Genomic DNA, 14037 nt, shown 5'->3' with positions numbered 1-14037 from the left:
TTTGAGCAAATTATGGTAGTCCGATTTGCACAGATTATTCTGTGAGTTCCACAAATGTTGATGCTTTTTAATGTGCAAATTGTGGTTTATCTTAGAGACAGAAGTCTAAAACCCCCACAACTCACCCTGATTCCAATCAATGTATTAGAAATGGGCAGGAAATCCATACAGCTCAAACATGCTGGACATCTCTAACCTTGACAATATTTTATACATACAATGTATATTTTGATGCGCTGCTTGATAGTATAACAGGGGTAGCCAGGCTTGCTCAACAGAAGAGACACATATGGTGAATGTCAGGTGTTTGGGAGCCACAAGTAGGTGCCCATGGACCACAGTGGCAGGCAGTGAGCAGTTGGGCCATGTGGCGAATGGCAAATGGATGCCTGTGGGCAGTGAGCCACAAAATAAACTTGGTTTGGTCACCTCGGCACTATAACAGGCTCTGATTTACAGCACATGCTTATTTGGATATATGTTTAGACTTGGTTAGTTCAGATCCCTCACCATTGACTGTGTTAGCTAGGAAAGATGTGAACTGCAGTTCAGCAACATCTGAAGGACCACATGTTCTCCGTCCCTAATTTGAGGGATGAAGAAGCAAGCATTAACAAAAGATGAACTCAAATAATATAAACACCATCCTAACCTTTCAAGGTCTTCTTTAAGCTGTGTCACTTTCTCATCTGTTTTTTGCTGGGTTGCTTTATACTCATTCACTTGATCCATGGCATGGTCCAGTTCTGCACCAAGGGCTCTTTTCATGGCCTGGCAAGATGGTTAAAAATATTTTTATTAATATATTTGTCCTTCAAAGAACTCAAAGCAGCTTACATAATCCTTTCCCTCTTTTCAATCCTTATCCTCACAACAACCCGATGCAGTAGATTAGGCTGAGTCAGTGAGGACAAGAACCCGGATCTCTGAGACCCTAGTTAAACACTCTGAACACTACACTGTGCAGTAAGAGAGTTTTTCTTCTATAGAGAATCCAGAAAAAAAACTGCTAACTGAGACAGTTCGGAGTTGCTGTGTAGATCTTTTTGCAGGGAACTTTCAAAGCATTGCCCTTGTAGATTTGCAAAAATGTAATCATATTTCTCCACCAGCAGAAGCAAGTGTTGCTATTGGATCCAAAGGGCACTTGCACAGGTAAAGCTCAAAGTAAGACTATGAGTGGCACCAGAGAGAGGCAAAGAATAGTGTCTCCCAAACAAGGAGCTCACTGGGAAAAAAGGGGAAAGAGGAAGGAATTAACCTGTACGTACCCCAAGTATTTTTCCCCCCCCGCTTCCCAAAAACCTTAGAATAGGAAAAGAGGGTGAGGAATTTACAGTGCAAATCTATGCATGTTTACTCATTAATCAATTCTACCATATTCAATGCCTCTTATTCCTTTTATTAAGTATTACAAAGGCAATGGCTTGCAATAAAATCACTCAGCCTCATTTCTGGAGCTTCATCTTCTGCATCTTTAGACTTCCACTTTACAAGCCCAGTAAAATTAAATCAAAGGTCGCTACCACAGAAGCACAAGGCTGCTCAAAAAGACTAAATTAATGCACAATTGCGTAGAAGGAGGAATTATGTGGCAGCAGTGAATCTGATTCTTGTGAAATGAAAAAATCAGAAGACACACGTTCCAGAACTCCCAGATATGGGCTTAATGATTTTTTTTAAAAGTGACCTATCCAAGTGACATTGCACAGTCTGAAGAAGAAATTTCATTTCAGCCAATTCTAAAACATTCTCCGTCAACAAAATATCGAGCAATATCAGTCTAGTATGGTACGAAGTCTGCTATTGCTTGGAATACAGTATAATAGAAAAGGCTGTGTTTTGCTTCTCTTGTCACCATTTCACTGGAAAAGAGGCTTGTACTGGTGAATCTGATGGATGAGCTTCACGATCTCAAGGATCAGAAGGAAAATTTCAGTAAAATTATAGAAACTGTAAAGGTGTTTGTAGAAGAAAATCTAGTCAGAATGTGAAATAAAGAAGAAAATACACTGTATCTCAAAACACTTTCAAAACTATGTTACTGAATAGCATACTGAATAGCAGAAAGCACTCATCCAAAACTTGATCATGGTTTTAGAATTACAGTTTCCTCTTGTTTTTAATTGCGATATTATTGAGCTTAAGAGATTTACAGACAACTGCATTTTTAATAAGTTTAGTGCTTTCAATCATACATGCTATTATTTTCTTAATCCAGAAAATCTCAGCCTGGAAAATGTTAGAGAGGTAACATGGATGGATTTGAAGCAGACCTCCAAATCATCATATTCAGCTTCTTTAGATCTACATACTCAATTCCTTTTTGGTGAGTGAACATCTAATCAATCAGAGATCACTACTTAGATGCATCCCAGAACATGCCTCAGGTTTCTTAGATAAACAAACCAGATGCCTCAGTTTGCTCTTACTTTTTTTACACTCAGTCTACATTCCTGATCCTGCCCACACTGTTTCAAAAGTAACTCTTCTAAAGAAAGTGTTCTGATTGTTCAATGTGCATTTCCTTGACATGCTTGTGTAGTGCCTGTATTTGGTTTGAAAACCTTTTTCCTTAATGTAATTTGAATTTGGTTAATACATTTTAACAATAACAACAACAATAGCAAAAATAATAACAAAATCACCTAAATCAATATTTGACTTATTTCAGAAAAATATGCCAAGGATGGCAATTTCAGCATGAAATATACCATTATGCTTCATTCAAGGGTCTTAATATGTGAGACACGCCTAGCTCATCTAGAAATAAGCTTTGCTCCTTCCGTCACCCATCCCCCAATATTTTTCTGGTACCAACCATCAAGTACTGTGTTTCCCCAAGAATAAGACCTATCCCAAAAATAAGACCTAGTACTATTTTTGGTACTTGCTAAAATATAAGACCTATCCTGAAAATAAGACCTAGCTGTATTTATTACCAGGGCCAGTGGGGGACATAAAGAGCCTTTTTAAACTTTATTTTTTAACTTAACTTTAACTTAATGCACTGTGTGGCGGAAACATGCTTATGCAGCTCTGCTCCCTCCGCTCCCTGTGGAGGGAGCAGAGCCACATAAGCCGATGTTTCCTCTATAGCGCCGGCTCCTGTCACAGGCGGAGTGATACCAGATGTACATGTATTCATGCTGTTGTACATGAATAAGTGTGGATTGGTGTACACATTAAAAAATAAAAAAGACCTACCCCGAAAATAAGACCTAGTGTGTTTTTGTGAGCCAAAAAAAACAACAAAAAACAGTGTCTTATTTTTGGGGAAACACGGTAACTGAAAGACAGATTCCAGGTGACTTGAACCTCCAGCTTTCCAATGTTTTGAATGGGTTCCTTTTATGGACAGAGGGCAGAAGGAAATCAACCAGAGACTGGAGTGGTTTTGTTATAGTTATAGGATGATCTACCCTCATAAGGAGGTGGTATACCAAGTCCTGTGCAGATTACAAACAGCATTCATGGGTAGATTAAAAACCAACAGGAGTAAGCAGATTGATCAGCTTACTTATCAGACCTATCAGCACACAATTCCAGGTTTGGGCTACACAGTTTTCTTTCCCTGCTTTCAGGTACTTTATTAATCTTCTCTGCCTGTAACTGTTGGAATATGTTCACCTTTGCAGCATATTGCCAGGTTTGGAGCCAGATCTGCCCATCACACTGCCTACTTATGTTAGATGGATTTCAACAAAACCAGTCGTTGCCTCAAATGCTCAGTGACCTGTGTTTTGTTTTAATCAGACCAAGGACTTACCTGCATCTTCCTGAGTGCTTCTTCTGCAGTATGTGCTTTCTGGCTCTGCTGTTCTACTTCCTGTTTTAATTTTTCACATTCTTCACTGATAGCCTGGTAGGATCCATAAAATGTTGATTGATTAAAAAAGATATTGTATCTATAAGCCAAGGGTTACATCTGATGAAATTAGAAACAAAGCATAAAGTATGTGATTTCATTAAAGCATGGGAAGGCACAGCACAACTGTGATGAAGAAGGGATTTAGTATCGTCTAGGATTAAGCACAGAATGACAAATAGTCATTGAGAATCTTTAATATATGTGATATATGTTATGGATTAGTTGTGACAGTATTATCTGTTGTTGTGTGCTGTCAAGTCATCTCTGACTTATGGCAACCCTATGAATGAAAGCCCTCTAAGATGTCTTATTCATGACAGCCCTGCTCAGCTCTTGTAAATTCAAGGCTGTGACTTCCTTTAAGCAGTCAATGCATCACGTATTTGTTGTTCCTTTTTTTTTTTTTTTGGCCTTTGACTTTCCCTAGAATGACTGTCTTCTCCAGGGAGTCTTGCCTTCTCACAATGTGTCTAAAGTATGACAGCATCAGCTTTGTCATTTTTAATTCTAGGAGAAATTCTGGCTTGATTTGATCTGGGACCCATATGAAATATCAACAGGTTTGTTTGGCCAAACTTACTAGGTGCATATGTTGGAGGATCAGGATTGTGGTCCTTCACTCCTTCCACTGGCAGTGCCTTTCCCATCCCCCAGGCCTGTTAGCTACACAGATGTGGATATCAAGTTTGAATAATGCTTACATGCAAAGTTCCAACATCTATAAGTGCAAATTGCCAGATGTTATACAATGTCATATCAACAACATAATTTGGATGTTGCCCTTTTTTCCTGTGTGTGGTTGCTGTTCAAACATGATGCCAGTACATGTACATTTAGCAGGCCTGGAGATGGAACAGTTGTCCAGGCTGATGGAGCTGGAGTATTCCCTTCACCATATTCAGCCTGAACAATTATCGAAATCTTTCCGGCATTCTATTTTAAAAATTCTCAATGTGCATATTGCTTCAGTCTGGCTAGGGCTCATGTGGAAGTGCAAATTCTGCATGGATGGTTTTCAAAGGCGTGTGAAACTGAAGTCATATTTTTTCCCCCAGAATGCTTTCCATCCTCACAACCAAGTGCTGCTCTATGCAACAAGTTGCACCATAGCATGGGTGTTAAACCTTGTTCAGCCCAAGCACCAAACTCAGTTTTGCAGAAGCAAGGCCAAAATACCAAAACACCTGCACAGTTTAGCTCCAAGCTATTACTCTCAGTAATTAAGCCTTTGGAGAAACATGCCAACCTGTCAGAATGGGGAAATTTTGCAGAAGTCAGGAAATCCCCAGATAGGCAGACAGGAAAAAGGGGAAGCAACCTTCAGGGAAATGTGGAGAACTGGTTTGGAACAGGGCAGCTGCCTTTGGCCCACACACCTGAGGAGCAACACCTTTGTGCTACAAGGTCCAAATAGAAATAAGAAAATTGCTATGTGGTTTTCACTTGCTGATCAATTACTTCCGTGTTTAAGGTGTATTTGCAAAAAAAGTGAAACAGTTTTTGCAAGTGAAAAATGCTCTAAAGTAATTTTTGCATAGAATAATATCAGAATACTTTGAATCATTTAATGTAGGATTATCATAACCAGCCATACATCATAACCATTATGGTACATGGCCATTAGGACAGTTAATTAACCACACAGTGCAATCCTATCCTTGTCTGTTCTAAAGTAAACCCTATTGAATTCAACAGGACTTACTCTTAGGCAAGTGTGTATAAAACTGCAGCTTAATTTTAATAAGCAAGGGTCAGAAGTTGAAATTTACCTTGAGTTTTGTTTGATAATTTATAATTTCTGTGCTCAGTTGAAATTTGACTGCAGATAGCTCCTCTTTACTGGTCTCTTGGAGTCTCTGGGCCTGTCGCTCTGCCATCATCAGCTGAGTTTGCATGGCCGGAACAGCTGCGGCACAGACATTAGACTCCTCTAGTTTCTCCTGCAGTCCTTGTTTCTCCTTACTGAGCCTAGAGACATCAAGCTGCAGCTCCTCTCGTTCTTTCGCCACTGTTTCTTTGGTAGTTTTGAGCTCCTCTAAGGCCTGGGACAACTTGTCTTCTGCTTCTGCCTTCTCAGAGGTCAGAGCACAGATCTGAATGCCAAGCTCAGCCATGTCCGTGTTGGTCCTGTGGAGAAGGTCTTTGATTTCCATGTTCTCCAGGTTAACAGCTTCCAGACACTGCTTGGCCTTGGACAACTCATCCTTGAGGCACAGCAAGCTCTTTTCCAGCTCAGCCTTCTGGGAAGCTTCCTGATCTCGCTCTGTTTTCAGCATTTCCTCCTGCTCTTTGTACTGAAGCAATTCCTGCACATGATTCCTATTGAGCATTTCACTTTGTTCTTTCAGTTGCTGGACCACTGTCTTTTGCTCATTCAGAGCAGTCCCTCTGACATCTAGCTTGCCTTGGAGCTTCTGCTTCTCTGTTTCTGCCAGCTGAAGCTTGGCTTGAAGGTCTGTAATCTCCACCTGGAGTCTCAATACCTCAGCCTGGTTGAGATGCAACTGTTCCTCAGAAATAGCCAACCTGGAAGCCAGGTCTTTTGCATCTCTCTCCTGAGAGGCTGCCTTTTCCAACTGATCTTTCTGCAGGGCAGTCTTTTCAGAAGTAAGGGTGTCAATCAGTTTTGTCTGATGAAGGCAAGTTTGTTCAGCATTTGCCTTTTGAACTTCAAGGGCTCCTGCTTTTTGCTGGTACCTCTCGGCTTGTTCTTGCAGCTGTTTGCACTGGTTCTCTAGACTTTTCAATGCTTCATCTTTCTCTGAAACCTGTAATTTCAGAGATTCCTCATCCTGCCTCAAGGAGGAGAGGCTCTTTTCCATCTGCAGAGCATACTCTTTAGTATTCTGGAACTCTGCTTGAAGTACACTTAAGGACTGCTGGGTAGTTTCTTCACTTTGTTTCAGTTCTTGGTAATCAGCCTGCAGAGCATCCAGCTTTTGTTCCAGAGCCTGGTTTTGCCTTATGGCATTCTGCAGATTTTCATCCAGCAGCTTGTTCTGATCCCGGAGTTTCTTCTCTTTTTCATCCACAGACATCACAGCATCATCAATCTGACTTTGGAGCTGTTTCTCAGAGGCTCTCAGGCTAGTAATCTCAGCTTCCAAAGAAGAATTAGAGGCTTCCAACTCTCTCCATTTTGTTTCTAACTTCTGATTGGTTTGCTGCAGCTTTGCACTCTGAGACTTGAGCTTCTCATTTGCTTCACAGATGTTTCTCAGTGAAAAACTCTGCTTTGTGGCTTGCTCCTCCAGTCTTTCTATTGCTTTTCTGAGACTGTCTCTTTCAGAAATAAGTTCTCCCTTTTGCTCTTCTAAGCTCTTCACTGTTTGACCTAGCTTTGGCAACTGAATCTCCAGCAACTCAAGTTGCTCTGTCATGTTTTTTACCTCTTGTTCCATTGTAGTTTTTGTATGGCTGAATGACCCCTCAAGTTCAGCCTTCTCTTTCCTTTCCTGCTCAACTTCTCCCTGCAATGATTTCACACAATCCAACAAATCTGTCAACTGAACTTGAAGATCAGCCACCTCCTTGCCTTTTGCCGTTAGCTTCTTCTGAAGAGCAGACTTTTCAGCTGATACTGTTTCCAGACTGACACATAATTGTTGAGATTCTACTTTGGAGTTGGCAGCAAGACTCTCCAATCTCAATTCCAACTCTTTCTGTAACTCCTCTTTCATATGGAGTTCCTCTTCCATGATTTTAAGCTGAGAAATGTGCTCATTATTGAGCTTCTGAGCATCAGCCCTGTCCTGTTCTGCTTTATAAAGTTTTTTTAGTAACTCCTCAATTTTCAGGGCAGATTCATATTGACTGGTGGCTTGATGATCCTTTTCATTCATAAGTGCATTGGCTTTGGCTATGAGCATCTCGTTCTTCTGTTCTGCCGACTTCAGCTTGGCTATCAGCTCCCCAATGCAGTTGTCCTTCATGGCCAGTGAAGTCCTGCTGGCCTCCAACTCTTCATTCAAGACATGGAGCTTAGAGTCAGAGTTCTTCTTCCTGGACTCCAGCTCTTCAAGCTTGGCAGAGTATTCTTTTTGCTTTTCAGCAGCATTCAATTCTAATGCCTGCAAGCATTTCTGAAGCTCCTGGACAGCATCCTGAGTGCAGTGAGAGATCTCACGCTGCTTTTCCAGCTCCCCAAGCATTTCCATGAGTCTAGTGTTCTCCTTGCTGAAACTGCTGCTCTTGTCCCTTTCTGCCTGCACTTGCTGTTTCTCAAATTCAATGGTTGCCTGAAGGTCCTGGTTTTCCTTTTCCAGATGGTGAATCCTAACCTTCAGCTCCTTCTGCTGTAGCTCTGCCTGGTCAAGTGCTGCATGCAACTCATCCAGGCCCTCCAAGGGTTCAGCATTTAAGAAGTTATTCTCACTGGGACTAGAAGGTGGCTCTTGGGTCTGAGAAGAACAGGGAAGGAAAAGAAGAAGTTTATTTAGAAGAATAGCTGTCCTTTTGTTTAAAATAAAGGAAATTGACATCAGAATGCATCCTAAATTGGTAAAAAGAAAGGTTTGCATTTAAAGGAAGGAATACCTTACAACGTTCAGGAAAACTGGACCAACAGGTTTACATAAAGCTGAGTGCTATGGAGCTAAATGGGGAACACACAGCAAGTACAGACAATCAGGAAACCCAGACAGCCAACTACAATAATGACGCAATGTACATATCAAAATTCCCCCTTTTGATAATTTAACAGTGATAGGTCATAACCATGATGCTTACACATAAGGTGATCAGAGTCAGAATTGCACTGGTACTTCCCTTAAAAGGAGCTGCAGCTTATGCATTTCTTTGCCAATGCAGTTACCTGCAAATAGCTGCTCACCAAACTGCTCATGCTCGAAGTGCGGCTTGGAGGCTTCCACAGGTAAGCCGAGGAGCCAAGAGAAGATAACGTTCTTCTGAAAATGGATTTTAAGAATTAAAAAATAGGAAGAAAGGCACATATTTTCAGCAGTTGCAACAACTACCCACTTGGCTCTAAGTTGGGAACTGGACTTTCTCTTTCAGTACATCTGATCCTACTGTAAGGAACGCACACAATTAGGGTTGTTTACACCTGCACACATCTCTTCCTAGAAGCAAACCTTATTTGTATTATCCTTTTGAAAATCTGACCTGACCCAGAGATGCATTGGAAGGATTTAAGTAGGACTCATATGTGGAAATGTAGTAAACTAACCTCAAGAAAATCCCAGTTGACTACTGATTCATATATATTAAATCATTAATGTGTGCCAAATGCCAACAAATTGTAGTAAAGTATATACATTACCAAAGCCTGGAAGCAACCATTTTACATTACCTAGCAAAGGTGGGCCATGCTGAATCTAAGTCATAGCCTCTAGATGCCAGATCAAATTGAACCTCGGTGAGTTCATAGAGGTGACCAACAATATCAGAGCTCATTTTGGGGCTGAGGAAGGGGCTTCTTGCATAGTACCAGTCACTAGAGAAACAAGGATTGCAGTAAATTACAAAAGTGGCTCACATCTGCAATTCTCGACCAGATGTATTATACCAAAGGAATGACAGCATTGTTAGTTATATACATTTCAGAAATGCTACACAGTTCTGTGTAAACAGCAATCTTTCTATCACAATCAAGTGGGACTACTATGAGTAGCCTCTCTGCGGCAGATGAAAAGCTCATGCCACAGAGAATCCTTACCCCAGTATATTGCAGACAAATCAGCAAACATTAGCTGCAACTAAGTTCCACTGCTCTTTCCATTCCTTTTGTTACCTTTTGCATTATGCCTAGCAAACCCACTGAAAATCTGCTATTGGAGAAATTAGCTCACAAACAGCCAGCACTTTTCAGTACCATCACACAATGCAGGGGGCCCTCTTGTGTGAGCCATCCCTTAGGGAGGTAAGAAGGGTGGCTAGTAGGAAGAGGCCCTTTTCTACCGATGCTCTCCAGTTATGGAATGTTCTCCCTAAGGAGATTCGCCTGGCGCCTTCCTTGTACTCCATTCAGTGCCAGGTGAATACCTACCTCTTTAAGAGATATTGTAATATCCAACAGATGCCACCACACCACTTTTTATTAGTTTATTCATATTTATATGATTTATATTTATAATTGATTTTATACTTGTCTTATTCTGCCGTTTTCTGGTTTTTATTGTTAAGAGTGCATTTTAATTATGTGATTGTTAGCCACCTAGAGATGCCACTGGCGAGATAGGAGACATACAAATGTGTTAAAATAAATAAGCTTTGAATAAAAGCAACAATAACATTTACCTGGTTACTTTGGTATTCATAAAGCACTGCTGCAAAGTGTCTGCAAGCCTTTGGTGTACTAAGGAGTAACGGAGAAATGCCCTGCCTTTACCAAGGGAAGTTCTCAGCTAGGGAAAAAACAGAACAACAATTTTCACATTATTTAATGATTTACAAAGCATTCTGCTCAGCCAGTGTTTCATATTAAAAATCAGGGGCCAATATGATAGACTCAGGGGAGACTCAGTGATCCACATATAGACCTTGTGCTCCATTTGTGGCTGCTGTGTTGTCAAATTTTGGGAGTGGTGGCAAAAAAGCAGAAATTCCCTTTTAAAACAAGGTGCAAAGAGAACACTTGGTTTTAAAGTAAAATGATCACTTTGTGGTTGCCACCAAACCCTCAGACTTTGGCAGTGAGGGATGCAACCCATCCTGGGCTGCGGAACTAGCCCTTGGCCTCCAGAAACTGTCCATCCTTGCAGGACAAGCTTTGATGTTTTTATAGATCAGACCTCTGATATACTATTAATGGGGTCATCTCATGCTCTTTTTTTTTAGGAAGAGGGCAACTGCTTGGGTGGAGATCTCATTAATGTTGACAAACGGCATCATAATTGTGAAAAGAAGGCAAAAAGTCTTCAAATGAACATTCAACATGCTACTTCTGGGAATCTTAAAAACCATTTTTACTCCTTTATAACCGAGGAACCCTTAATAACAATGCCAAAACTCCTACAAAATATTGAAGAGTATGGCGAGGTTACTGGGATGAAAATAAACAGAGAAAAGATGAAATTGTTAGTAAAAAATCTCACACAGGAACAGAGAAAAACTCTTGTGGAACAAGTAGATCTTCAAACAGTTAAAAAGGTTAAATGTTTGGGATTTTTTCTTACAGCTAAGTACAGCTAAGTAAGTACCACATTGAAAGAAGACAATTATGATAAACTATCTAAGGAAACTAAGAGTGATCTGGAAAAATGGGCTAATTTGCAATTATCTTTGCTGGGAAGAATAGTGCTAGTTAAAATGAATATATTACCAAAGCTTTTGTTTCTAATTCAAATGATTCCCATAAAAATTGATACAAATTTTTTTGATGATTTAAATTCTCAAATCTCGAGATTTATATGGAGAAAGAAGAAACCAAGGATTAAATTAAAAATGCTTCAGGAGGCTAAAGAGAATGGAGGTTTTGGTCTTCCCAATTGGATGTTGTATTATCAAGCTTCTGTTTTAACGTGGCTAAAAGAATGGATAACTTTAAGAAATAAGAGAATCTTGTATCTTGAAGGGCATGATTTGCAAATGGGTTGGCATGCTTGTACGTGGTATGAAAAGTGTAAGGCACAGGGTTGTTTTTTAAATCATTATATTAAAGGTAAAGGTTTCCCCTTGACATTAAGTCCAGTCATGCCTGACTCTAGGGGGCGGTGCTCATCTCCGTTTCCTAGCCAAGGGAGTCAGCGTTTGTCCGCAGACAGTCTCCGTGGTCATGTGGCCGGCATGGCTAAACACCGAAGTGCACGGAACGCTGTTACCTGCCCACCGAAGTGGTGCAGATTTGAACCAGCAACCTTTCGATCAACCAGCCCAGCAGCACAGCGGTTTAAACCACGGCACCAAGATAGCTTTCACCTATGGAAGCTCTTGTATATTCAAATGCACTGAATTTTGAAACGATTGTAAGATATGATGACATTTTGGATAATGATGGAGGACTGAAATTGAATCAAGCAATACAAGAGCAAGGAGCTAATATTTCTTGGTGGCATAAGGTGCAGATACAATTGAGATACGCTAAAGACTATAGAATGTGGGGCTTCTATAAAGACAACAGCATTTGATCAGGTGATTCTTAAATCAGATGAGAAAATGATTAAAAGATATAACTTCTTATTAGATAAAAGAATGGAAGATGAACAGGTTATGAAAACTATGATAATGTGGGCACAAAACTTTGGATATAGTACTGAATTAGAAAAAAGGCAAAAGCTGTGGGAAAGAAATATTAAAGTAACATTAGCAACTTCATATAAATAAAACCTGTATAAAATGTTTTATAGATGGTATCTGTCACCAAATAGATTAGCTAAGATGTTTCCGAATATGTCAAATGGATGTTGGAAATGTAAACACAAACTGGGTACTTTTTATCATATGTGGTGGACCTGTGATAAAGCAAAAAATATTGGATTAAAATACATAAATGGCTTGAGAAAATGTTACAAAAATTTTTGGCATTTAAACCTGAAGTTTTCTTATTAGGTATTATACCTGATGATGTTAGCAAACAAGCAATGTATTTGACTCTACATGTAATCACTGCGGCGAGGATTGCATTTGCCCAACACTGGAAGAGTGAAGACCCACCTACCAACGAACTGATCCTAAAAAAGATCTTGGACTGTGCAGAAATGGACTGACTGACTTTGTCATTGAAGGATAAAGAAGATACAGACTTCTGCCAAACTTGGGACTTTTTTTATTATTGGCTAGAGAAATGGGGCTTCGCATAGTTTTAAATCTGTTTATAATTTAACATAAAAAGAAATAATGTGGGGGGCTGATCCAGTAGGTCCGATGTTTCTGATGATTGATGTTGTTTTTAGGGGAGTTTTTTTGTGTTAGGTTTGCTTAGAATAAAACTTATTAAAAAAAACCCCAAACCTTTTTACTCCCTCCACTTTCTCTCTCATGTATGCGCACATGCGCACACATATGCATACACATGCATACAAATTCCTGTGTAGGGCAAGGAAAAAGGCTACCTGCGAAGAAAATGGCAGCCTTGCACTTGAGCACTTCTGCATTTCACTCAAGTGGACTGGGGAAATGGCTAGCATCCTCCCACTCCCATGTCCATGCAGTTCTTCCTTTTGCACTTCAACAGGGGACTCTAGTGAAGTTGGAGATAGTTCCAAAACAAATTGGCCATTTTTTGGAATCCTAGCTAATAAAATAAGCTAGCACTATAAGTATAGTGTATCCTGTTTACTCCCATTTTACTTTTCCCTCCTGGTGGGTTAGCTTATCTTACACATTCAGGAAGCAATCCTTCCCCATTTGTTGACCTGCTTGTGCAAAGAGAAGAATGAACGTGCTTTGTACCCCAGCTCAGACAGATGAGCAGGCTCACCATGGTATCGTCTCCCATGGATATTCTTGGAAATTTTGCAGCAGAATCCACCTGACTGCTTCCACCTGCCATATTTTACAAGATGAGGCTTTGTTATTCCTTTATTTTTTCATGGAAACCATAAACTGGACAGCCAATTTTTGTAATCTTTGGACAGCCACAGACAGCCCCTTTACAGTACCCAAATGGCCCCCTGGAGAGACTGCTAGTCATTGGCAAAGTATTTTTTTTTTAACAGTATACATGTGGCCCAATGTGACTCATTTTTGTTTGTTTTTTAGTTGCACTTGTAAAACTGCATACATGTACAATTCTGAAAGAGTGGAACTCAACAACTGTCCAGGGACAGAGCAACAGGTGCTTCTTTGAAAAAAATATCCCTTCATGGATCACTGCCTTGCCATGGTGAAGGGGCTTGTGTAGCACAATGAAGCTACGAGTGATGCCGTGCAGGGGCACCCAAGATGGTCAGGTCATAGCAGAGAGCGCTGACAAAAGATGATCCACTGGAGAAGGAAATGGCAACCCACTCCAGTATCCTTGCCATGAAAACCCCATGAACAGTACCAAAAGGCAAAGAGATATGACGCTGGAGGATGAGCCCCTCAGGTCAGAAGGTGTCCAATGTGCTACTGGAGAAGAGCAGAGGGCTAGTACTAGTAGTGCCAGAAAGAGTGAAGCGACTGGGTCAAATCTGAAAGGACACTCAGTTAAGGATGTATCTGGTGGTGAAAGGAAAGTCTGATGCTGCAAATGAGGTGGCTAGATGGAGTCACTGGGGCAGTGG

The 14037-nt window shown here is 40.5% G+C and overlaps 1 protein-coding gene across 1 annotated transcript in view; it reads right to left on the bottom strand.

Moving 5' to 3' along the window:
* FYCO1 (FYVE and coiled-coil domain autophagy adaptor 1) overlaps window positions 1-14037 on the bottom strand; it is a 58147-nt gene that overhangs the window by 31137 nt on the left and 12973 nt on the right. The window contains exons 5-10 of the mRNA XM_044419138.1: window positions 10130-10236; window positions 9183-9326; window positions 8685-8778; window positions 5641-8271; window positions 3770-3862; window positions 653-771 (exon numbers count right to left, since the gene is read on the bottom strand). Of these exons, the coding sequence (XP_044275073.1) occupies window positions 653-771; window positions 3770-3862; window positions 5641-8271; window positions 8685-8778; window positions 9183-9326; window positions 10130-10236 (3188 nt within the window). The remainder of the gene's footprint in view (window positions 1-652; window positions 772-3769; window positions 3863-5640; window positions 8272-8684; window positions 8779-9182; window positions 9327-10129; window positions 10237-14037) is intronic.

The sequence above is a fragment of the Varanus komodoensis genome, unplaced genomic scaffold (assembly GCF_004798865.1).
Source record: "Varanus komodoensis strain SLA01 unplaced genomic scaffold, ASM479886v1 scaffold10, whole genome shotgun sequence".
NCBI classification, from domain to species: domain Eukaryota; kingdom Metazoa; phylum Chordata; class Lepidosauria; order Squamata; family Varanidae; genus Varanus; species Varanus komodoensis.
The sequence above is the reverse complement of the archived record's forward strand: the minus strand, read 5'-3'. Positions and strand labels throughout refer to the sequence as shown.